Below are 27,427 nucleotides of genomic sequence, written 5' to 3' on the forward strand. Positions count from 1 at the left end.
AGGCAATCCATATATTGAATAGATTGCCTTCTGACTGAATTGAATTGGGATAGTGTATGTAAGATCATCAGTAGGTTCTTTGGTACTGAGCTGGCATCTTAAGTGAAAGAGGCAACTTAAGCATCAAGAAAGATAAGAAGTCACCTGTTGTTGTCAGGGGAAGATAAGATAATGGTAGCAAGAATAGATCATATTTCCATAGCTCATTAAGGTTAGTGATGTGCTTTGAAGATGTTACCTCATTGGACTCTTGTAATAGTTCTATAAAGAGGATGCTGTCGTTTTCTTCATGTTTACAGAGTAGAAAATGATTCTGATTGATTATTTTAACTGCTCAGGGTCATAAAGTTAATGTCTCACATTTTTTTAACTTCAAATCCAAACTGGTCCAAGTAGCTACTCCTAAAAATCATTTTTGTATTCTTCCATTATCTTATTTATTGAAGTTAAAAAAGCAACTCAAGTTAGGAGAGAAGCGTATGTGAAATTCTTAATAATGCTGGGCAGATGCTTAAATGTGCCTGGCATTGTGGCAATAAAATAGTTGCTAACTGCTTCTAATGGGTAGTTTCTGAGGTTTTTGCTGGAGTAAGATTGCTGTGATTACTATTGGGAGAAAATAATTACTTTTGTCAAGAATAGTCTGTTATCTACCTTATATTCAATGACTAAAGCAAAGCCAAATGCTGAAGTAATTAAAGTGGAAATACATTTTTTTTGGGGGGGGAGAATCTCAAGCATAGAGAAGTACAGTAAATATTCATTTAAATCAGTAGAGGAACTTTGTTTCCTTCTGATTCAGATATTCTTGATTGCAGTTACATATGATTAAAATATTTAAATTCAAAATAAGCCTATTGAATCATTTTTGCCCAAAAAATTAGGGCCTACAATTTAAGGGCCAGGTGAAGGTAGGAGGTCTTTGGTAATTTCTTCAGAAATAAATGAATGCATTCAAATGAATACTTGTTGTTGAAATAAATGTTAATATTCAACATCCTGAAACAAATTCTTCTTTAAATACTACAATTCTAAAATTACATAGATCAGTATGCTAATTTGTTTCCCATTAGAGAACTTTGGTTTTCATGTAGATCTCTCTTTTTATTTTTAGCCTCTGTATTAATTTCTTTTTAATTCAAGGACAGAGATGATTTCAAGGATGAATATGTACTTCATTAAAAATAAGTGTCCCCCTCCCCTTTTATACATTTAAGTTCAATTTTCAGGGTCTAGTACAAAAATGATCTTTTGTGACCTTCCTGGATCACTATTTCCAACTGTTTTAGTCCTTATTCATATTCTGGTTTGTAGTTTTTGACTTCTTTTGGGTTTAGGCGTTTGTCTTTTGCCTTTCCAGCTTGACAACTTCTTATTCTTTCTTATATCCCTGAAAATGTCAAGGTGCTGTAAGGAATAAGTGTTCAATAAGTAATTGGCCTGCAAAATGTGTATTAGGGAATCTCTCAAAATTTCTAATTGTTAATACAGATCAATTTGGAAATTTTTTGAAGATAAGAAAATAATACTTTTAATAGTATTTTACATGAAGGGTTTTGCATTTTCTAACTAAGTGGAATTTACAGGTACTCTTAGAGCAGTCATCATTCCAGGTTATGTTTTTTATTTTGCATATTGTCAATATGAAAACCACAGCACATAATGACAGATACAAGTAACCAGTAGAATGAGTTGAAAAGAGTGAATATAGGTGTTACATACATGTGCAGCATAATGGTTGATAATTACTACAATTTTTGTCTGCCCAAAATTATCTACTTCCCCTTATATGCCACTGGTCTTCATGAGTCCAAATGAAGATACTTCAAATTATAAATTTCTTAAAATTCAAAAGTACTTCTTTCATTGTATCCCATATTTGACTAGGTTTTAAACCCCTGAAATTTAAATTATGTAATTAATGCATTGCATTCCATTCTATCTTTAACAAGACATTGTTACTTTGTTATATATATATATATATATATATATATATATATATATATATACACACATATAGGTATGCAAATAGGAAATGTATAATATAGTCAATTAGGAAATATTATACTGTTCAATATATGCACTTCAACAATTCTTTTCTTTTTTTTTTGGTTTTTTTTTTTAGGTTTTTGCAAGGCAAATGGGGTTAAATGGCTTGCCCAGGGTCACACAGCTAGGTAATTACTAAGTGTCTGAGACCGGAGTTGAGCCCAGGTACTCCTGACTCCAAGGCCATGCTTTATCCACTATGCCACGTAGCCGCCCCAGCAATTCTTTTCAAGACAGAACCATTAAAGACTATTTTCCTTTTCAGGTTACTTAGGATTCTACACTTGTGTTCCCCTTATTTAGAGCTATTTTCCGCTACAGAATTGGAATTAGGGTTAGGTCAGCAAAAAAAGAATTTATCTAATCTTTACTATTATAACTGTTCAAGGCCAGAAATGTGAGAAAATAAGCATTTAAGCATGTCCTAACCTAGAGTCAGTAGCAAAGTGAGTAGATGATGATCTTAAAGTCAGGGTGATCTGGATTCCAACCCTTCCTCTAATACATAAGCAATGGTAAGATTATGGGGAAATTATTTAACCTCTAAGGGTGTCATGAAATTCTCTATAATCTATACCCTAATCTATACCCTACTTCCCCCCCCAAAACTGTGTTACAATCTCTGTTGAAGAAGGGATTTCTTATACTAAGAATACCTCACCTTGAAAACAAAAGAAAAACCAGAACCTTAGCATATTTGTTTCTACTTGATCTAATTCTGTCTTTATATGTGCCTCTGTCTTAGTCTGTCTTTTTATTTCTCTCTGTCTCAGACTTCGAATTTCTGTCTCTCTCTCTCTGTCTCTGTTTCTCTGTCTCTGTCTTTCTCTTTCTCTATGATTTTCTGTCTATGATTCTGTCTGTCTCTCTTAGCATGTATCATACACAGGGCAGTTCTCAGTGGTGATTATGTAAACTTTGACCTGGTCCATTTCTAAACTGGTACATTTAATCCCTTCTTAAGAAGCCTTGTGACACTTAGGGACTCTCCATACTGATATTAATGTGTTATTTAAAGCAGATAACAGATCAGCAGTAGCCCTTCTCTTTCTCAAACAATCCACCTGCCTCAATCTCTCCCCACTTAGGAATCACAAAGCTATGTCTACACATTAGGCAAGGTCAGTTCATTTGAAAGTTATCACACTAATTAAGAATAGGAAAATATGCATTTAATACTTAGTTAACAGTCTATCATAAAGAAGTTGGATACTCAAAAACAGAAATTCTTAACGTTTTGGGGGGAGTCATGGACCCCTTTGGAATCTGGTGGTTCTAATTAAAATATTAGAGAATTACAAAGGAAACCAATTATGTTAAGATGCAGGTATCAAAACATATTTTAAAATATAATTAAGTAGATTCATAGCTAAGAATAAGTACTTTAGAGATAACTGTTTGGCAAAAAGTTGTCATTGGAAACAGGAAGACCAGAGTTTTGGTTCTATATCAGACACCCATTGGCTGTGAACCTTGGGCAAATTAGATTTACAAACTCTCAGTGACCTAGGCAGCTCTCTATATGATACAGAGAAGGTACCTCCTAGCCTAGGTAGAAGAAATTTTCTCCCTTGGAATTTCCCTAAGCTAATTATATACCTAAATGTTATTTGTAACTTTTAAGACTTTCCATGCAAGTGAGTCATTTTCACATGGAAAATAAATCAATAAATCCTTACTCATATAGAAGAGTTATGTTGCAATCACTAGATATGTCAAGACCATTACTCGACAGAATAAGATCCACTAATCCCTTTCCCTTTTTTCCCCTCTTTATTTAAGTGTTAATTGATAGATCTGTACTTTCAGGGAGAGAAATTTCTATTATTTGGATGAAGGTCTCTATAGTTGATCATACCCAGTACAATTTCTATCCTCTACCTATGACTTAGATGAAACAAATCTTATGGGAAAAATATTGAAATGCAGAAGTGTTATTTTAGAAATACTTGCAGGTATGGCCAGTTGGTGCAGCGGACAGAGCACAGGCCCTGGAGTCAGGAGCACCCAAGGCAAATAAGAATAAATAAATAAATTAATTTTTAAAAATAAAAAATAAAAAATAGAAATAGAAATTCTTGCAGTAAATAGAACAGTGAGTTGAAGTATTTGATAAAGATAGATTGAAATTTGTTGTTTAGTGTTAATAACAATAGTTCAATTGGTTGAGAGAAATTTGGCTTCACTGTTATTTCACATGAGAGAGACCTTAGTTGTCTAAAAGCTTCATCTGAAACAATAGTCTACTCATATGTACCATTGGAGGGAACACCACAATCCTATGCTTTTAAAATAGTTTACATGAAACTAACATTAACATTTATTATTATTATGTTATTCCTGTCAATCAAATTGAGTAAGCATTGAGTCAATTATTTTATTTCTTGGAATCTACACTGTGGTTAACTATTTAGGATTATTCTGTAAATATCTCAAAAATTGGTAAGAGAGCCAGTTTCTTAATTTTTTTTTACCATTTCACATTTTCAGAGTTCATTACTTAATGCAACAGGTCTACTAAGAGTAGCTGTAATAACATGCATTACCTTCTCTCTTCTACCTTTTTTACTTTAATAATTGTCTTTTGAATTTTTCCTACTAGCTGACAGCATATAGGTCATTGATTCAAAAATGACCTTTAATTAAAAGAAATTGTTTGCTGTTTATATTGAAAATGGTTTCCCTTTGCAAAGAGAACTATTTAGTATTTACCCAATTCTTGAAGATGGTATACAGACTGTATAGATTTTAGTCTTTTAAGTAGTCAATTATTTTAAATAAAGCACAATTTAATGCCGATCTTAAGTCTATTTAATGATGAGATGATAGCGGAGTTCCACTCCTTCCTCTACATCAGCCCTAGATGGGTTGTAATAAAGGTATAAATTGTAGTTACTTTAGAGAGAATAGAAATTAGGAAATAGGTGGGAAAAGAATTTCTAAAGTAGAATAGACACTGAAACTAATATACTTCAGACAATGAAATTAATGCATTTCAGATGCAGAATATTAGGAATAATCAAAGATTGCAACATCATTTTGAAATGTTCTTGGAATATGGTATTGCCCTCTAATTATAGTAAGGAATTCAGAAGGAGAAGCAGGTTTTTGGGGAAAGACAGTAAATGTCTGACATGTTAAGTCTTGGGTGTTGGTTGTTTAGTGAATACATAGGTAAAATCCACCATGTTCAGATTCCTTTTTTATATAAAAACTAGATTTGAATGTATATATGACTGGAAAGTAGCAGTTAGGTAGTGCAGTGGATAGAGTATTGAGCTTAGTGTGAGGAAGACTCATTTTCTAGAATTCATGTCTGGTCTGGTCTCTGACATTTACTAGCTTTAGGATCTTGGGCAAGTCACAATGTCTTTGCCTCAGTTTCCTCATTTGTAAAATGAATCTGAGAGGGAAATCATAAACTACTCCATTATCTTTGTCCAGAAAACCCCAAAACCATTCATGAAGAATCAGATAAGACAAAAATGCTTGCATAATAATAGTAAATTAAAGAGTCAGATTGCTTAATGGTTAGAGGGTCAGATTTAAAATGAAGAAGTCACAGGTTTAAATGCCAACTCTTAGACTTGGTAGCTTTGTGACTTTCATGTGGAGACACCAGCCCAGGTATGCCAGATTCTCATTAAAGTATGTGCAGAGAAGGTACCTCCTTGCCTAGGTAAAGGAAATTGTGTGTGTGTGTGTGTGTGTGTGTGTGTGTGTGTGTGTGTGTATTCTTTTATATACATGTGTTCTTGTTGTATGGAGAGAATGTCTTGAAAAGACAATGGAGCATACATTACATGTTTTATTTACCAACTCTTAGGAAGAATCCACAGGATAGAGGATAGAGTTGCATAATATTGGAGGGAGAACAAAAGGTAAATATCTTCGCTTTCTCTTAGAATTATTATTTCTAACATACATAGGTCAATATTTACATATTCAAGTTTAAATAGATTTATTTGTGCTTCCAAATTTCATCTTGATAAACTTCACAAAACAGTTGAAGTTGCTAGAAACTTGACAGATAATCTGTGGCCTAAGCAAACTTATGCCATGGGTGATTTTGTTTGGGAATGATTTAACCTTTTTGGTAAATTAAAAACATAATTTTATTAAAAAGCTAAGATCAGTCCAGTTGAAAAATCTTATATTTAATGACATAGCTATTATAAAGAATAACTTTAGCTAGATCTAGCTTTCATACCTTTATCTCAACACCAACATTTTTAACAGCATTCTTTCCTAATCATTCTATGTTCTTATATTAAGATTAGAATTCTCCTAAGGTGCAGAGTGCAAAGGCAAGATGATGATGTGAGAGTAGGAATTCCCAGTAACTGCCCCCCCCCAAAATCCAAAAACAGTCAAATTGTGACACTAGCCAAAATTTAGAGGGGGCAGAACCCAAAGACTGAGTGATACAATTTTCCAATCCAAGACAACTTAAAATATCCAAGAGGGGTGGCTAGGTGGCGTAGTGGATAGAGCACCGGCCCTTGAGTCAGGAGTACATGAGTTCAAATCTGTCCTCAGACACTTAATAATTACCTATTTATGAGGCCTTGGGCAACTCACTCAACCCCACCTGCCTTGCAAAAATAAAAAAAAAAGGTACTGGGAGTTGGAAAGAGCCACAAAGCACCTGGGCCAGAGCAAACCAGTCCAGCCTTGCAGGAACAGCCCTTGGGGTGCCTGGGTTTCTGGAGGTGCCTTGGGTCCATGGGATAGGGTGCAGTTTCTAGACCTCTTGGCACAGGGATTGCAAGGGATGGCTTGAAGGAGCAGTGAAAGAATTTTGTGGCACCAGATTGAGCAAGGAACTCTGACCAGCACCTGCCTCAGAGCAGCCCTGAGGTGGGAACCTGTGGTGGTTATCAGTGGAGACACCCAGCACTTCCAGAGTACACAGCCTTAGGATAGTAAGGATGTGGGGAGACACTGCAGAAGACTTTCTGCTATCCCTGGGCCAGAACTCTACTCTGTTCACACACAGATCCAGGTCACAGTTTGGGCCCCCATACCACTTATAGAGAGTCAAAGCTCCAGGGCAAAAGGGAATGCCTGTGGTCATCTGTAGAACAGAGCACAGGCCAGGAGAGCAATCAGAGCATTTCATATGAACTTGGAGAAATTAAAGTCCTTGTGGGGTGCCCCCAAAACTCTCCAAAGTGTAGTAAATTGTAGAAAATCACTCATAGGCTGAGGAAATGAGCAAACAACAGAAAAAAGAAGAACCTGATCATAGAAAATTACTTTGGTCCCATGGAGGTTCAAAATACACATTCAGAAGATGACAAAATCGATCTAACCACAGCCTCCAAGAGAAATAGGAAATGGACTCAGACCATGGACAGGTCAGAAAAGACGTTGAAAGGCATGTAATGAGGTAGAAGAAAAAATGGGAAGAAAATTTAGAACAATGCACAAAAATCATGAAAACCAAGTCAACAGCTTGGTGAAGAAGATATCAAAAAAACCACTCAAGAAAATAATATGTTAAAACCCTGCAAGGTCAAATGGAAAAAAATAGTTTAAAAGTCAAAGACGAGAAAAATATCTTAAAAAGCAGAATTGGCCATTTAGAAGATGAGATTAAAAAGCTTTCTGAAGAAAATAACTCCTTCAAATATACAATGGAACTCAAGGATGCCTAGGGTTAAAACCAGAGTGTGGAGTTGGAAATATGGACTACAAGTTAGAAGGAGAGCATAATGATGGTCATAGAGGCGCACATCAGTAGCTTTTTTCCCTAGAAATTATTATGTTTAAGCAAGTATAAGAATGAAATAAATAGGACAACATAAAGTTGGAAAAAGACATTTGATGAATAAGAAGTTAACCTAACGTAGTCAATGATCTCTTGGGTCTTTGCTATCATAATTTGAGTAACAATTTTTAAGACATGTTTTGTCATGGACATATCATCACAGTTCTTATGACATAAGCAGTTTTCAAAAATTAATCCCTTCTCTCTAAGGGACTTCTAATTATGTATTCAAAAATGATAAAAAGTGGTAAGAGACTAAAAACAATATAATGATAATAAAGTTATACTAATTTTTCTACAAAATAAAATAACTTTCCTAAGGCTGGTAAATATGTTGACAATTTTAACTCCAGGATGTTTAAAATTTTTTAAATTAATCATCTTATTATGTTGTTTCCATTTATATTCAAAAAATGAGATTTTCAACCAAAAATAAAGTAGTCAACCTTTCCAAGCTTTTGAGTTCCATATTGTTCTACCACTCTCTTTTCCCTCCTTACTCACCATGGTAGTAATCAATTCAATAAAGGTGTTTTGTGATCAACATTTTTACATATTAGTACATATTAGTCATGTTATGAAAGAGAAATTAGACTTAAGTGGAAAAACACAAAAAATTTTAAAAAATGAAAGAAATTTTAAAAGTAAAACAATTAAAACAGAAAAATTTTTTAAAATTATTTTAAAAAAGAATACTTTGCTCTGCATTTAAACTCTATAGTTTTTTCTCTGGATAAAGATGACATTTTTCATAATAGGTCTCTCAGTATTATCCTTGATCACTGAAAGGATGAGAGGAGCTGCATTTATCAAAAGTGCTCACCTCACACTGTTATTAATGTGTACAAGTTTTTTCTGGTTCTGTTCATTTCACTCAGCATCAGCTCATATAAGTCTTTCCAGGATTTTCTAGAGTCCAGTCACTCATGGTTTCTTACAGAAAAGGTGTTCCATAGCATTCATATATACCATAACTTATTCAACCATTCCCCAATTGATGGACATTCAGTCAATTCCCAATTCTTTGCAAAATTCCCAATTCACTGCAAAAAAAGAGGTATAATTTTTGTACATGTGAGTTTACCCCCTTTTATTAGCTTATTAGTATACAGGCCTTGTAGTGGTATTGCTAAGTTGAATTGTATGCCCTTTGGGTATAGTTCCAGAATGGTTGGATCTATTCACAACTTTACCATTATTGCATTATTACGCCATTATTGCACCATTAATGCATTTGCATCTCAGTTGATCTACATCCACTCCAAGATTGAGCATTTTCCTATATTTTTTTTCATTTTAGTTAGTTTGATAGCTACCATCTCAGTAACTCCAGGTCTTTAAGATAGTTTCATATTGAAAGCTCCATCAACTTCTAAAAGTTATTTTTTAATTTAAGGCAATGGGGTTAAGTGGCTTGCCCAAGTCCCAGAGCTAGGTAATTATTGAATGTCTGAGGCCAGAACTGAACTCAGGTCCTCATGACTCCAGGTCTGGTACTCTATCCACTGTGCCACCTAGCTGCCCTCAACTTCTAAAAGTTATTAGCAGATTTTCTTTACTGTATTCACAAGTAATTTTTTCATTCTATCTGAATTAATTAAGCAAATAAAAGATTGTTGTTTACTCTTCTATACTCCTTATCATTTTAAGTAAGTCCTCTGCAGGTTTTTCTGATAGATGAAAGAGAGATGTTCTGTTGTATTTTGTTTGTTCCACACAGAGCAGGAGCTTCATTATTTTAGTGTCTGCAACTTCCTGCTGAGTACACTTCTGTTATTAGAAATAAGTAGTTTACCTAAAGTTTATGAGATTGCTTGCATAATCAACTCATAATTAAGGAAACTCCAAAACATACTGGGCTTATGAGTTTTATGGCATTAGCAAGAAACCCCCAACTCCTCAGGGGTAAACCTAGAACCCAGAAGTAGAAAAGGTATATTAAATTCTCAATACTTATCCTGCCAGTATGAGTAGATATTGAGAGAACAAGTCTATAGTCTATGCCAGATTCCTTTCAAGATTACAAGTAGCCTTGTTCCTTTCTTGATTATTAATTTGACAATCAGACTATTTTACTAAATTCATTATATTTTACTTCAGCAATATGATTATTATAAGTTGTTTTTGTTATTCAGTTGTACCCAAGTCTTTGTGACTTCTTGTACCATGGCACACCAATATTGTCCATGGGTTTTCTTGACAAATTGTTCTGCATTTAGAAGTTTGACATTTCACACCAAATATCTGAAACATGCTTTCCCTCACTACATGAAACACCTTTAAGAAATTGTCTGTAACTCTGGAGAGGATATTCACTTTCTCGCATATAGATATTCTCCTTTTGCCTAGTGTACATTTTTTTTTAAATTTCATATTTTTTTTGCAAGGCAATGGAGTTAAGTGACTTACCCAGTGTCACACAGCTAGGCAATTATTAAGTGTCTGGGGCTGGATTTGAACTCAAATCCTCCTGACTCCAGGGCCAGTGCTCTATTCTCTGTACCACCTAGCTACCCCCTATTTTCACATTACTACAATAATCCTATGAAATTACCCCCCTTCCCCCCCAAAAAAGATAGAGAAACTTCAAGAGAAATGAAGTGAGAGAGAAAAAAGTGTACTGTGTTCAGATACCACCGACTCTTTCTCTGGAATAGATTGCATTCTTTATCATAAGTCCATCAGAGATGTTGCTTCAATATTTTTCCCACAGTTGCTATTGTATTAGCCTCCTTTCTATTCCTTCCCATTCCCATTTATTCTATTTTCTCTCTCCTTGCACCCTCTCCCCCCTCAGAAGTGCTTTGTATCTGACTACCCTCTCCCATGATCTTTCTTCTTTTTTGTAACCTACACCCCCCCCCTCCCCATACACCTTCTCCCATCCCTTGCTCCTCCTTTTCCTCTAGAAGATAGATTTCTATACTTGTTTGAGTGTGCATAGCATTTCTCTTGGAATCATTTCTTTTTTATTTTTAGAGGGGTTTTTTTGCAAGGCAAATGGGGTTAAGTGGCTTGCCCAAGGCCACACAGCTAGGTAATTATTAAGTGTTTGAGACTGGATTTGAACCCAGGTACTCCTGGCTCCAAGGCCCGTGCTTTATCCACTATGCTACCTAGCTGCCCCTTTGAATCATTTCTAATGAGAATTAAAGGCTCACTTGAAGTACAAATTAAAGCATTTCTGAGGTACCACCTCACACCTCTCAGACTGGCCAATATGACCAGAAAGGACAATGTTGGAAGGGTTGTGGAAAAGCTGGGACACTAATACATTATTGGTGGAGCTGTAAATTCATCCAACCTTTCTGGAGAGCAGTTTGGAATAATGCCCAAAGGGCAACAAAAATGTGCATACCCTTTAATCCAGCAATACCACTACTGTGTCTATACCCTGAAGAGAATAATAAAACAGGTAAAAATATCACTTGAACAAAAATATTCATAGCAGCCCTGTTTGTGATGGCAAAAAATTGGAAATTTAAGTAAATGTCCTTCAGTTGGGGAATGGCATAATGAGCTGTGGTATATGTATGTCATGGAACACTATTGTTCCATTAGAAACCAGGAGGAAATGGGAATTCAGGCAAGCCTGGAGGGATTTACATGAACTGATGCTGAGTGAGATGAACAGAACCAGAAAAACACTGTACACCCTAACAGCAACATGGGGGTGATGATCAAATTTGATGGACTTACTTACTCCATCAGTGCAACAATCAGGAACAATTTTGGGCTATCTGCTATGGAGAATACTGTCTGTATCCAGAGAATGAATTGTGGAGTTTAAACAAAGACCAAAATCTATTACATTTAACTTAGAGAAAAAACTTATCTTTTTATGTGGTTTTGCTATCTCTTATACTTTATTTTTCTTCCTTAAGGATATGATTTCTCTCTCATCATATTCAACTTAGATCAATGTATACCATGGAAACAATGTACAGACTAAGACTGCCTTCTGTGGAGGTGGGAGGAGGGAAGCAAACTTAGGGGGGAAATTGTAAAACTCCCTCTATATAAAATCTTTCTTGAATGGAAAAAATGTATAAAGGCTCACTTGTCCCCCCCTCTTATCTTCCCTCTTCCACTTACACTCCATTCTAAAATCTTTTTCTTGACATTTTTAAGTGAAATATCTTAGCCCATTCTACCTCTGCTTTATTTTTCTGCCAGTTCATTCCTTTTTCATCCATTGATTCCATCTTTATATTATTATATTTAACTCCCTCCTGTGCCTTGTTTATATTTGCTCCTTCTAACTGCTCTTATAAATGAGAAGGTTCATTTAAGTTATCAATATTTTTTCCCATGCAGGAATACAAACAGTTCAACATTATTAAATCCATAATTAGCCCTTCCTGTCTACCCTCTTTATGCTTTGAGTCCTATACTTGAAAATCAAAATTTGTTTTCAGCTCTGGTCATTTCAACTGGAAAATCTGAATTTCCCTATTTCATTCAATGTCCATCTTTTCCCCTGGAAGGGGATTTTCAGTTTTGCTGGGTAGTTGATTCTTGGTCATAATCCAAGTTCTTTTGCCTTCCAGAATATCATATTCAAAGCAAAATGAGCCTTTAGTGTAGATGCTGCCAAATCCTGTGTAATCCTGACTGTAGCACCACAATAATTGAATTGCTGCTTTCTGACTGCTTGTAGTATTTCCTTTAGAATTGGGACTTTTGGAATTGTGCCATAATATTCCTGGGAGGTTTTTTTGAGGGTATATTTCAGGAGATGATTCAATGAATTACCTCAATTTCTATTTTACCCTCTGCTTCTAGGATATCAGGGCAATTTTGCTGTATTGTTTCTTGAAAATTGGAGTCAAGGCTCTTTTCCTGGTCATGACTTTCAGGTAGCCCAATAATTTTTAAAAAATTTTATCTCTTGGATCTGTTTTCCAAGTCAGTTGTCTTTCCAAGGAGATATTTCACATTTTATTCTAGTTTTTCATTCTTTTTGGTTTTATTTTATTGTTTCTTGATTTCTCACAAAATCATCAGCTTCTCTTATCTACTTTCTACATTTGAAGGAGTTATTTTCTTCAGAAAGCTTTTTTATCTCATCTTTCAACTGGATAATTCTGCTTTTTAAGACATTTTTCTCCTCATTGAACTTTTGGACTGCTTTTTACATTGGACCTTATAGGTTTTTGACATGTTATTTTCTTCTGTGTTGTTTTTTTTTTCTATTTCCTTTACCAAGCTGTTGACTTGGTTTTCATGATTTTTCTGCATTGTTCTCATTTCTCTTTCCAATTTTTCTTCAACCTTCTTTACTTGCTTTTGAAAGTCTTTTTTTGAGTTATTCCATAGTCTGAGACCAATTGTTATTTTTCTTGGAGGCTTTGGGTACAGAAGGTTTGACTATGTCATCTTCTGGGTATATATTTTGATCCTCCTTGGGACTAAAGTAATTTTCTTTGGTCAGATTTCTTTTTTTTTTCCTATTGTTTGCTCACTTTCTTAGCCTATTACCTGTTTTTAATGTATTTCCCAAGTTTTTTGGGGGGGTATTTTTGGATAACCTTCCAGGGACTTTAATTCCTCCAAGGTCTTATGAGAGGCTCTGAATGCTCTCATGCTCTGTGGTCTGGTCTGTGAATGGCCACATGCATTTCCCCCTTGTCAGGACTGTGAGGATGGTCCCTGCTCTGCTGTGGTGGTATGGAAGGCCCTGAATCTGAATATGGACAATGCAGCAGAATCCTATCCCAGAGATAGCAGAGACATCTTGGCAGTCTCCATGACCTCTTAACATATATGGACTGAGTGCTTTGGAAGCATCTGCTGGGTGGTTCCAGAGCTTCCAGAGGTTGGGCTACCCTGAGGCCTGTGCTGCATCAAACTTCTGCCAACTCTCCAATCTCCCTAGTGATCTGTGGGACCAAGAGATCTGGAAACTACTCATGTGCTACAGACTCAGCTTCCTTCAGGGACCTAGGGGTATTATGGGCTGTTCCATATGGAGCTGGTTTTTCTCTGCTGTACAATTGAGACCTGGGCTGTTTTGCAGCTCTTTCCAACCCCAGTCCTGGTGGACTAGACCTTTCCTGTGGTTCTTCCAAGTTCTCTTGAGCTAGAAAATTGTTTCACTCAGTCTTTCTGATGGTTCTTCCCCTCTAGAATTTGGTTAGAGACATAATTTGAAGGCATTTGGAATTTTTAGGGGAAAAGCTTCTGGGAATTCCTGCCCCCACACTACCATCTACTCTGCCCCAATAGTATACTTTTCTACTGGGTTCTAAAAATAAATAAATCTTGTTCCTGTAATTTCTGATGAAAACATTGTAGTAAACTGATCTAATGACACTGCCAGCCTGTTCACAGGAAGATAGGACATCTTCTGGATCTCTGAATTTCATGAGGTATTCCTCCAATAGTATGGGAACACCAAATCTGTGGCTAGGGGCTAGAATTCTTTCTTGATTGGTTCTACTAAAGCAGTCTTTTTTCCTTACTTAAAAAAAATCTTTCATAATTTCAGGTTTTAAACACATTTCCTGATTTCTCTCTTTCTTCATCTCAGCAACTGGCTTGCTTGACTTAAATTAATATTTCTTGAACTTCTTTAAGAATTAAAAGGAAATCTCGTCTTTGGGGGCAGCTAGATGGCATGGTAGATAGAGCATCACTCCTGGATTCAGGAGGCCCTGATTCCACATCTGGTCTCAGACACATAATAATCACCTAGCTGTGTAATCTTGGGCAAGTCATTTAACCCCACTTCCTTGCAAAAAAAAAATTTCATCTTTGACAGGAAGCCTTTCCAAAATGCTCTTATTTCTTGTTCTTTTCCTCTGTTAATTTTTTTTTCCTATTTATCCTATAAAGAATTGATTGATGGGCAGCTAGGTGGCACAGTGTATAGAGCACTGGCTCTGGAGTCAGGAGGACCTGAGTTCAAATCCAGCCTCAGACACTTAATAATTACCTAGCTGTGTGGCCTTGGACAAGCCACTTAACCTCATTGCCTTGTAAAAATTAAAAAAAGAAAAAAAATATTGGTGTTGTCTCTCCCAATAGACTGTGAAACTCGAAAACTGTCTTCTGTCTCTTTATTTTTCCAGAGTTTGGCACAGATCGAGACTTAGTAAATGTTTATTGCTCGTTTAAGTGATAGAAGTCTCACAGACTGTAATCATTATCTCAACCAATCCATTTACTCTTCTTATGGAACATGATATATTGATAAATAACAGTTTTTGTTTTTATTATAAAATTTATGGCTGATACTGTTTTTAGCTTGTTAAGTTTACAAGTCACTCATTTGATCACTTTTTGGAGGGGAGGGGGGTCCAATCCATCTTCACCTTTTTACCACTATTAAGGAGGATACTCACTACCACTCAGGTAAGACCATGCTATCTGATTGTTAGGAAATGTTTTTCTATCTTTATTCAATTGTTTCATTGCAACATCCAACTCTTAGTTTTAGTTCTTCCTTCTTAACCCAAGCCAAACAAGTGGGATCTGATCTAATAAATTTAAAGTTCAAAAGTGATTAAAGTAAAATAATCTAGCTCCACAAGAAATAATGTGAAAAGAGGGCAATAATAGTCCTCTGGAAGATGTTTTTTTTGTTTACTGTCTCTTTGAGAAAACCAAACTCTGTAACCAAAACCTTAAAAATGTTTATTCTTGCACTGTCTCTCCACAACTAATTTTAACACTACTTAAATTAAAATGGTCTAATTTCCATAATTCACAGAAGGGAAATGCCAGTAATTAAGCGAGATTAGAAAACATTACTAAGCTGGGTAGAGTACTTAGATAGAATTTTTCCTTAAAGGCTTTGAAGGGGAGAAATTGATATACACTATGTTTATATTTTATACAAAATTAGCAAAATGAAAAGAGAATGAAATTTCTTTTGCTTTGAGAGTATTTAGTAAAAGTGCTTTGGACCACTTTCCACCCCTTTTTTAAATAGAGATAATTATTTTCGCTGTAGCTTTCTAAAGCTCTTGCTGGATTAGAAGAGTATGAATCATCAGTGCCTACCTCATTCTTCTGCTTTCAGATTCCTGCCCATATGGCTATAGGGCATGTCAGAATGGCAAGTGTTTCCAACCAGAACAGAGCTGCAATTTTGTAAATGACTGTGGAGATAATACTGATGAAAATGATTGTGGAACCTCCTGCACCTTTGAAGATGGCATCTGTGGTTGGCAAAATTCCCTGGCTGACAACTTTGACTGGGTTCTGGGAGTTGGCTCCCCTCTGCTTCTGAGCCCTCCCAGAGACCACACACTTGGAAATGTAACTGGTAAGTCTTCACCTCATTATTGGGAACCTAATCACATTCACCATACTCATCACACATTGCCTTTCCTGAGAGGGAGCTGGAGAGCTCTAGAGACGTAATTATAGTGTATGGCACATAAAAGTAATATTTAACAAGTAATCAAAATCTAATATTAATTGCAATTGCTATAATGCCTTTAGATGAGAGAATAGAAAGCTCCATAAATTGACTCTTTCAAATGACATAATGTTAACTACATGATTTTTATTTGGAAATACAAGAAATATGTTCAAATTCAAGTTGAGAGACTCATGGAAGCATAGATTTAGAGCTCCTGAGAAATACTTGAGGTCATCTAGTCCAAACTCCTAATGGACATATGAGGAAACTGAGGCTTGGAGAAATTATGACTTGCCCAAAGTCCTATAGTTTGAGAAAAGCAGGGCAAACTAGTGACTCTGTCACTCTTAAACAATCTGACATATAGGAATTGAATTAACTTTTCAGACCTAATAATGTCTCTCCATCTGCAGAACAAAAATGCTTGATCAGCTCTACTTACTTCATAGTGAGAATCAAATGAGATCATATATCTATATCTATATATCTATATATCTATATGTATGTTGGAAACTTAAAAGATATATATATATATATATATATATATATATATATATATATATATATATATATATATATATAAAATGAGTTCATCAGAGCTGCAGTGCTGGAAAACTCCATTTTAACAGTTGTTGTCAAAGAACATTTTTTTTTTTTACTGAATCAGGAAAGAGATTTGGGAAAAGCATTTAAATCCCAGCTTTGTCATTTACTACCTATATGACCTTAGACAGGTCTCTTAACTTACCTCACTCTCAATTTACTTCTTTCTCAAATGAAGGAACTAGACCTGATGATCTCTGAGGATCCTTCTGTTTCTCATTGTCTGATCCAATGATGCTCATAGAAATTGGCCCAAGAGGAAAATTTCAGGTGAACAAAGATGAAAGGAATTTAATATTAATTAAATCATATGTCCATATGCCCAAAGTTCCGAGATCTATGTGAAAGACAGCATATAAGCTCTTTAAGATCAAGGTTTTCATTTCATTTCTCTCCATTTTTTTGTCTCTAACATATAGCAGGCAGCTAATAAATGTTTGTTGAATTACAATATGAAGGGAGCCTAACAGGCTAATTTCTTCTGGTAAATTCAGATTCATCCTTGTACTTGAGCCAGAGAAATGTTAAAAAAAAAAAGTATTCTACAAAGATTCACACTGCCCCAGATTCACATCTTGGATGCAAATACAAAGCTGAAGCAATTTGCTTATCGCTGTTTGGGTGACCATGTGTTACTTATGTTGCAATTATGGATATGAGAATGCCAGCTCTCTTACTTGTACAGTCAACACATGATGAAATGTGAAAGCTGGCTCTGTTTGATTGTTTATATCTCACATAGTGATTTGATTGCATTTAATCATGGTGAAGACGTATACCACATCTGTTTCACAAAGGCTGTCCATTCTCTTTCATGAACATAGAGCACCTAGTGAACAGCCATGCATTGCAATGGGGTAATTTTAAAAAATAGAGCAGAGTTGGCGTGAACTACTTTCATAAACTCAGATCCTTTTTGGATGAGGAAGGCTCATAGAGATTTTCCGAGTTGATTAAATTGTCCTATAGCTGCTGGATTGAATTGGTGGCATAAATAGACCCCTCAGATCAATTAATGCTCCCAGTAAGTATAGCAGAGTACATTTCTAAAGCATAGTCTGTTGAAAATTGTTTGTTAAATGAGGTGATGGCTCTGATGTTAGGTTTGCTTTCTGTTTTAAATGGAAATGTGTTTGGCAGTTTAAAGCCTATGAAATTTAATTAAAGGCACTAATGAAGAATGGACACCTCAAATAGTAGCCTCAATATTCTCATCATAACTGACTTTGCTCCTTGTTCTCAGGGCACTTCTTATATCTGGAGGCTACTCCAACAGGCTTGAGAGGAGAAAAAGCCCATTTGAAGAGTTATCAATGGCAAGAATCCAGTGCAACCTGTACCTTGACTTTCTGGTATTTCATATCCACAAAAGCTACAGGATCCATTCAGATTCTTGTTAAGGTATGGTTCCAACCTTCTAATATTTTTGTGTGTTTCCTGAGCTGTCTTAGAGATAGCACTATGTGGGAGGGGGTTGAAAAAACAGAAAGGGAGGAATATTTTTTGCTTGAGAAAGTTCTCTTGACTATAACTGATACTTGTGGTCAGTATTTCTTGTGAAGGATGGATGACTGTTGGAGGAAAGTGGAGAAAGGAGAAAATTCTGTGACTTTGAGTTAAATTCCCCAAATAGGCACCCAGAATCCAGATACAAAGCCATGTTTCCTTCACCTTTCAATGTAGGCAACTTTATCTGTGTAGAATTTAGCTAAGGAATATTCTGAATAGCATGCTAAACTAAGGAATCATGAAGAACATAAGTATAATCCCATCATAGAAATTTATTAATGTGCTTCTGGGCACATCATTTATTCTCTCTCAGACTCATCCCCCACCATCTGTATGAAGAATTCACTCATTAAGGACATATTATATGCAAAGCCCTGGGTATCTAAAAGGAGATAACATAGAAAGAAGATTTCAGGTACAAGTCAGATGAGAAGCCCTAATGGTGGCTAGAGTTTAGCAGCAGACCAGATGGTTATTAATCTTATTTAATACTATTTCCTCTGATTAAACTATATCCATGGCTTATATTAAGCCATTTCACAGTGCCAAGAACTCTAATGTCAACACTTGCTTTTCTGAAGCCTCTTATTGCCAGGCTTCTTGAGTTCAGGGAATAGGACTATACTCATCAGGGTGAGTGATGAGATGGTACTTAAGGTGGGGTTTGGTAGTTCAATTTGCCAAGCACATATCACCTCCTGTCTCTCCATTGGAGTACCTTGCTTTTTCACATAGAAAGACTTGCTTGAAGTGAGGGTTGCCCATTTCAACAGGAATTGCTCTTCTGAATAATGAGTCTGGGACCTGGACTGGAAGCAGGACCAGAATATCCCTGCCATTCCTTCCAAGGATTCTTTTTCTTAATGATGCAGTGGTGACAAAAAAATCAACAATTGGTCTTATTGGTGGTATGAAATGGGGAAAATAGTAGGGTCAAATAAAATATTATATGTAAGTTGCTTAGTAAATATTAAAGGGCTATTTTAATGTTAGCTACTTCATCATCATCATCATCATCCTATTGTAATCAAAATCATTCATATATTTTAATTTCTCAGTATGTGGTTTTTCTCCCAAAGAATAAGTGCATCCAGTTAATCATTTTTGATTATTTAATTAAAGGAATTGATATTAGGCATTAAGATTATAAGCATTCATAGTACAAAGGAATTTGCAAAATTAGCAAAGATTTATTCCTTTATTCCAATTTTTAGGGAAAATTCTACATACTAATATATTTTTACTGAGAACTGATTTTTTTTCTTCTGGGAATCTGATTCAGACTTGGAAAGGAAAAAATTCTTCTGAGAAAAATAACAAAGAGAAGGCACAATATTTATACTTCATATTACTTTATTTTAGTAGGGATAGATGGAATTAACATAGAGTTGTGTTTACCAAAACTGTAAAGTGTATGTGTCTGTTTGTATGTGTGTGTGTGTGTGTGTGTGTGTGTGTGTGTGTGTGTGTGTTCTCGTGTGCTTGCTACATGTGGATGTTCCTGGTCTCTAGCTGAAATTCCAGGAATATGTACTTTTCAAAGATGCTTTACTGGCTGCTGCTATTGTATTACCCAGAAAACCTGGCAGACACCAAGCTCTGGCACTTTTTGAAAGTGTCTGATCTGAATAACAAACAATTTGACAACTCTAAAGAGCTAATGCTAACCAAATCTGTGTTTTAACTAAACCATCAGAGATCCATTTGACTGTTGGAGGAAAGTGACTATGTTTACTGTCATACTTTAAAACCAGAGCAATACAATCATAAATGCAACCAACTTTACTAAAAGGATATAATTTGTGGTGAAAGATGTAAGGCAATGCCAGTGTAGAGGATAAGATCCTCATGGAAATATTTTAATTTCTTCTTTATGTGTATCTAAGTGCCATGTGAGATTTCATCATTATAATGGAACCCACAAGGTGAAAAATTCCTCCAAAATGGTCCTTGAACTCACATTTTAATGGGGGAGACTACATGTAAAACAGTAGGTACATTCAAGATACATGCAGAGTGCATGAAAGGTAATAACAAACATAAATGTGACAGGTACTACTCAGTGGTTAAGAAAATAGAGAATTGGCCCTAGAGTAAATAAGACATAAGATCAAATCTAGACCCAGAAACTTTCTGAGTGTCTGTGATAGTCTCTCTCAGTTCCCTCATTCTTAAAATTGAAATCATAACAGTCCCTATCTCTCAAGCTTATTCTGAAGATCAAATGAATTAATATTTGTAAAATGCTTATCAGAAAGGCTGGAATATGTTATATGTGGAAAATAAATAATTTGACCTTATAGGAGTCAAAATCACAGAGAAAACAGTAAAATACCATACTTACCTCCAAACAATTATAAAATAGCAACCCAAAACAATTCTGGAACAACAGAAACAGCAAAAAGATGGAGTTAAACAACATCTTAATCTGGAGACTTTTTCTTAGGGAGCTTAGTGATGATTTCTTCAATTTCTTTTTCTGAAATGGGATTATTTAAGTATGTTATTTCCTCTTCCCTGGAAGGGTTGTATATTGAGATCTTGTCCGATATTCAAAGATCAAATGCTCTGTTTTATGTTCTTTTTAACAGGAAATTTTGCAATTTTTCTATTTCAGTGAACTCATTTATTCCCCAACAGAATATGCTGAATTTTGCGAAGTAGTAAATTCTTGGTTATAATCCAAGATCCTTTGCCCTCTGAAATACTGTATTTCAGGTTTTCTGATCATTCAATATTAAAGTGATAAGCCTGTGTAATTCTGATTGTTCTTCCTTTTTTTTATTTTTTATTAAAATTGCTTCTTTTACTTCTTGCATTACTGTCATCTTTATTTGAGAATTTTGGAATTTAGCTATGGGGTTTTTATCCTGGGATCTCTTTCTGGAGAAATATTTTTTCCATAGCTATATTGTATTCTTGATTCAGCAGATTTGGGCAGTTTTCCCTTATAATTTCATGAAAGATTTTTTTTCAGGTTCTTTTTTTAGAGAAAGATTTTATTTTATTTATTTTGGGTTTTACAATTTTACCCCCATTTCCTCCATTCTTGTTTCCCTCCCCTCACCCCCCTTAGAAGGCATTCTGTTAGTGTTTACACTGCTTTCAGGTTCTTTTTTTGATCTAGGCTTTCTGGGACCAATAATTCATAAGTTATCTCTTCTAGTTCTATTTTCTAGGTCATTTGTTTTTCCCAAAATAGTTCATGTTTTCTTCAATTTTCTTGTTTTATGGAATCTTGGTGTCCCATAAATCCATTGGTTTCTATTTTCCAATTATATTTTTTTTAGGATTTTATTTTCTTCAATGAGCTTCTGTATTTCCTTTTTCAATTGGTTAATTTTATTTTTTGATGAGCTGCATTCTCTTTCCAATTAATCAATATGAGTTTTGATGAGTGGCATTCGTTTTCCAGTTGGTAGATTTTATTTTTTTTAAAGTTGGATTTTTTTCTAGTTGGTTATTTTTATTTTTAAAGGAGTTACTTCTTTTGGTCAATTTTTCATAATTTTCTTCTTTTTTTCCACTTTTCTTCTTCCTCTTTTCTTTGGTTTTTGGATTCTTTTTAAATCTCTTCTATGAAGTTTTGGATTTGATTCTAATTCATAGACTCATTTGAGACTTCTGTTTTGGTAGTTTGTCAACTACTTTCTTTTTCTGAAGTGGCATTTTTATCATCTCTATATGCCCAGTAGTTTTCTATGGTTAGCTCTCTTAGTTTTTTGCTCATTTTTAGTGTTTGAGCTATACTTTTAGGTTATAGGGAGTATAGATCCCAAGTTGTTTTTTTTTTTGTGCTGGGACTGGGGTCTGCTCCACAGCTTATTGCTTGCCAAGATGTTGATTATGTAGCCCAAGAGAGGTTTGTTTACTGCCTTTTGTCCAGTTTCTACCTATGCAGTGATTTGTTCCCAATCCAGTCCTGTCTTTTTCCCCAGTGTTCTCAGGGTTCATATCTTGTTTGGATTTGGCACCCTCCTTGCTGACTTGCAATTCTAACTTCCAGGACCTGGAATGCACTGTGACCAAAAGCCTCCTGCTGGCTTTCCAGTTCTCCCATCTAGCTGTTTTTTACTTCCCTTTTCCTCTTAAAAAAATCAGACTCTCACTGAAGATCCTCCATGATGTCTACAGTTTGAACCTTGTTTATATTTTTTTTTCTTTTTTGGTGGGTAAGTGTAGAAACTTCATTTAACTTTAGGTAGAGAAAAGCTCCCGGAGAATGCTAACTTCATGCCACCATCTTGGCTCCATCCTAGAAGTCCCAATATGCCATTTTCTAAAAACACACTTGAATCAGAGAGACATAGAAAGAATAAAGGTAATAGTCTGTAGCAGAATCTATTATGCTTCATCTGAAATCAAAAAAAGGTAGTAATACTGATCTCAGACAAAGCAAAAACAAAAATAGATCTAATTAAAAGAGGTAATGCTAAAATGTACCATAAAAATGAATTAGTTTCAATATTAAAGATATATGCACCAATTAGAATAGCATCCAAATTCTTAGAGGAGAAGTTAAGTGAGTTACAGATTTGTAACCAAATAAGAGATAGAATACAAAATGTAAAATAGATAATTTTTATTGTATTGAATTAAAAAAAAACTTTTGTACAAACAGTCATAATGCAAGCAAGATTAGAAGAAAAAGGAGCATACTGGGGAAAAAAATCTTTATAGCAAGTGTCTCTGATAAAAGTCCATATCCCAAATATATAGAAAATTGACTCAGATTCATAAGAATACAAGGCATTGCCCAATTGATAAATTGTCAAGCTATATGAGCAGGCAGTTTTAAGATGAAGAAATCAATGTTGTCTACAGGAATAGGAAGAAATATTCTAAACCACTTTTAATTAGAGAAATGAAAATTGAAACAACTCTGAAGTACTACCTCTCATACCTATTAGATGGGCTTAAAAAACCGAAAATAATAAATGTGTAGAGGATGTTTGAAAATTAGGGCATTAATGAACTGCTGGTAGAGTTGGGAACAGATCTAACCAATCCAGAGAAAATTTTGAAATTATACCCTGAGGTCAACCAAACTCAATACCTTTGATCCAGCAATATCACAACTAGGTCTGTATCTTAAAGACATAATTAAAAAAATAAAGTAACATACATTTAAAAATATTTATAGCAACCCTTTTCATGGCATCAAAATAATGAAAACTGAGGCAATTCCTGAATAAGCTGTGGTATAATGGAATATATAATGGAATACTATTGTACAACTGTGTTGTTTGTCCTTTGTTCTCAAAGTGGACCTTCACCACAGAGGTGATGCCATGACTTGCTAGTGAATTGATTTAAGTGAGGCAAGGTTGGGCAGTTACTAGTCTCACTTTCTTCTCTGGAGACAGTTGGGTCCCATGGCAAGATATAAATCAGAATGACTGGAGGTTGTCCCAGATGCAGTTGGAAGTCTTTGCTTTTTTTTTTAAGATCTTTCCAGTTCTCAGTTTGTCTGAGGCCATGCCTATTCAGTGATTAAGATTAAGTGAGAAATGAGGCAAAGAATGCCTTCTTTTCTTAATAAAAACAATAAAAAATCAACCTGGGAGAGGAAGGCCCTCAGGGTTTCTGGCCAAACAGAAACAATTTCTATTTATACTCTTTCTGAGTCATCAGAACTCAATGACGAAGTAAGGTTTGGGTTGAGAGCTATAATGGACCAAGCCATGAGAAAGAACTAGAATGATTTGGGTAAAGACACCAATGGCCTAGATAATTAACAGAACCACAATTTTGGTCTCTTTCCAAGGTACTGTCTTGTCCAAAATTTTTATTCGCAGCATGTGTGAGGCACAGAAAGCACTTTTATCAAAACAGATAATACAAAACTGGTTACAGAGATAACTAAGATGCTTGATAATGACTAGATTAAAAGAAAATTAATATACTAGAACAATGTGCCAAATTTAGATATAACAGACATGTAAAGTCTTACAATTCAATTTTTAAAAATCAACTGTGAATTAGGAAATGATGAACAGGCAGGTTTCAGAAAAAAATCTGGAAAGACTTGTGCCAAATGATGAAAAGTGAAATGAGCAGAACCAGGAAAATATTATACACAGTATCAGCAACATTGTGTGATAATCATTGAAGACTGATTCAGTTCTTCTCAGCAACACAAAAATCTGAAACAAATGCAAATGAATCATTAACGAAAATGCTACCTACATTTTGATAAAGAACTGATGTACCCTGAATTCATATAAATACATACTTTTTTTACTTTATATTTTTTGTGGTATTTTTCTTTTGCTCAAAAGTGTGACTAATATGAAAATGTGTTTTGAGTTGTAGCACATCTATGATCTATATAAAACTGCTTACAATTTTAGGAAGGAAGGGACAAAATTTAGAACTTTTTAAAAATGAATATCAAAAATTGCCTTAACATATAATTGAGAAAATATAAAAATACTGTTTAAAAAATGAATAAAATTGTTTAATGTTGAACTTCATATAAACAAAAATTACAGTCTCAAATAAACTTACATAAATTATGCAGCAAAAGTATCTTTAATATCTGTTATTTTTTAAGAAAAAAGAATATGGCAGATGATAAGGGCTAAGTTGCATGAAAAAATCTCCTACAGTTGGTAGGATTTGGACTTTTAAAAAAGTTTTTAAAGGAAGTCAGGAAACTTAAGACAGATATAAGGACAAAGAATATTCCAGGTATGGGGGTCAGCAAATTGAAAGACATAGAATAGGGGGATTATAAGAGACAGCAGGTTTGCTAAGGTTATTGAATTGTACAAAACACAGATGGGAATAAAGCATAAAATTGCAATAAGAAAACATGACCAGATTATGAATAGCATAATGTGCCAAACAGAGAATTATTTTTTAAGGTTTTTTCAAGGCAAATGGGGTTAAGTGGCTTGTCCAAGGCTACACAGCTAGGTAATTATCAAATGTCTGAGACTGGATTTGAACGCAGGTACTTCTGACTCCAGGGCTAGTGCTTTATCCACTGCCACCTAGCCACCCCCCCACCCCAAACAGAGAATTTTATATTTGATCCTAGGGGGTATTAGGATTATAAGAATTGTTTAATTCCTTTTGATTGTGAGGTCTCTTTTTTTTGGATAAAACTAAGGTAGTTGGAATAAGCCTGAGGACAATTGTAAAGTCTCTCCAAAGAAATGTGAAATCTCAGTAAGTGATTTTTTGCCATGACATCTACAAGAAAAGCATAAGTGGAAAATGAAATATCAATTGCCACAATTGTCCATACTCTTGTAATATAACCTTCCTCCCTTCTTTCTTCCTTCTTCTCAACTCAGGTTCTCCCGACTTCAGGGTCAGTACTCTCTAGCCACTGTACTCCCTAGGTGTCCCTGGTTCTTTTGAAAAGAGAATAATTGAAACAATTATTACCTTTTAGATACAGACAATTGGTGAGAAACAGTTGAATGCTAAAAGAATATCAGAAATTTGAATAAGTATAAGTTTACTTTGATATTCATTTATTTAATTACAAAAATACATCTAGTTAAATAGCCAATTTTATAATATTACATATATATATAATATTGTAATGTATAATGTTTACTCTGCACTTGTATGTTTATCTCAAATAGGAGGAAACAATAATAGAAACATGATGTTTTGATAAGTATTTCATGTAAGCTAGACAGGTCTTGCACATATTTAGCCATCACATCTTCTTTCCAGCATTCATTCTAGAATGGTTATTTCACTGCTACCCTACGTGTTGCACTTAAAAATCCAGCCTGGATGGTCCACTTCTGTTGTTGTTGTTGTTGTTGTTGTTGTTATAATATAATATAATATTTCATTTCAATCCTTGATTAAAACTGATTTTGGAATGGTGGTGAGATATAGGGTAGAGTCTTATGTTTCCTTCAAAAATTATTCTGTATCAGTGGACCGCTTTATTCTCTAGTTATCCTGATCAGTACCCTGCTGATTTTTCATCTCCATGATACTCTTTAGGCTATCCCATCCTTTAGTGCCCATCCCAGCTGTGAGTGGCAGGTCTCGTGTGTCATGGGAAAGGACAAATATCTTACATTTCCTTTTCTCTATCTTGTCTTCCCTTGTGTACTTGACATAGAATTCTTATCATGATGTATTCTTTTCTGAGTTCTCAAATGGATATTTAGTTTGAAGTAGTAATAAGAACAAACACAAAAATGCTTCCTCTATGTACCTTTGGGATAATATCTCCCCTTTCATCTTAGAATCAGAAGGATGGGAGTTTGAATCCAGTCTCTTGACACTCAATAGGTGTAGGACCTTGGGCAAGTTTCTTTACCCTAATTGCCTTGTATTCAGGGTCATCTCCGGTCATCTGGACTCATATCTCACCACTGAACCCAGATGGTTCTTGAGGAGAAAATGAGACTGGTGACTTAGCACAATGCCCTGCCCCCAGTCAAATCCAATTCATGAGGTTGTCATGTCATCACTTCCCTAATGTGGTCTTCCTCAAAAATGAAGGACAAACATTATTAATTATTATTATTATTATCATCATAATTATCATTATTATTATTATTGAAGTGATTGCAAATCTAATTAAAGACTATGAATTTGAAGGGAAATTATGAGATGAGTCATCTAGTGCAACCTGAATTTGAATAAGAATCCCATCTATAATATATGGGTAAAACATTTAATCATATGAACAAGTGGGATTGGGAGAACCATGATGCTTTCATTGTACTGGACAAATTGTTTTTAAAATGATTTTTTCCAGTACCATTTTGAAACAAAAGGTACTTAATATATGTTTTGTGCAACTTTTTGAATTAGTGACAATTGCTAACAGCAGCTACCTGAAGAGCTTTAGGCTATTACTAGATTCTTCCCTGTAAAAGAAATTCTAATTAATTTTAAATAATCAGCCTGACTTTTTACTTTGGGAATGTGGAAGAAATTCAAACCTATCTTGTTTTTAGTTCCCATAAAAAAATCCATGTGATATAGGACAGGACAGGACATGGCAGTCCTGTTCCACTAACAGGAACAACAAATACATTTGGTTAAATATCACTCCTCATTGAAACACTCTAGTACTGCTGAAAAGCAATATTTTGTCTCTTTTGGTGTCTTATTTTTCCTTAAATACCTTTCGG

The 27,427-nt window shown here is 34.9% G+C and overlaps 1 protein-coding gene across 1 annotated transcript in view; it reads left to right on the forward strand.

Moving 5' to 3' along the window:
- The window catches only part of MALRD1 (MAM and LDL receptor class A domain containing 1), an 879,021-nt gene that overhangs the window by 438,414 nt on the left and 413,180 nt on the right, over window positions 1–27,427 (forward strand). The window contains exons 29-30 of the mRNA XM_074195229.1: window positions 15,849–16,094; window positions 18,040–18,197. Coding sequence (XP_074051330.1) covers window positions 15,849–16,094; window positions 18,040–18,197 — 404 coding nt within the window. The remainder of the gene's footprint in view (window positions 1–15,848; window positions 16,095–18,039; window positions 18,198–27,427) is intronic.

The sequence above is a fragment of the Macrotis lagotis genome, chromosome 7 (genome assembly GCF_037893015.1).
Source record: "Macrotis lagotis isolate mMagLag1 chromosome 7, bilby.v1.9.chrom.fasta, whole genome shotgun sequence".
Taxonomy (NCBI): domain Eukaryota; kingdom Metazoa; phylum Chordata; class Mammalia; order Peramelemorphia; family Peramelidae; genus Macrotis; species Macrotis lagotis.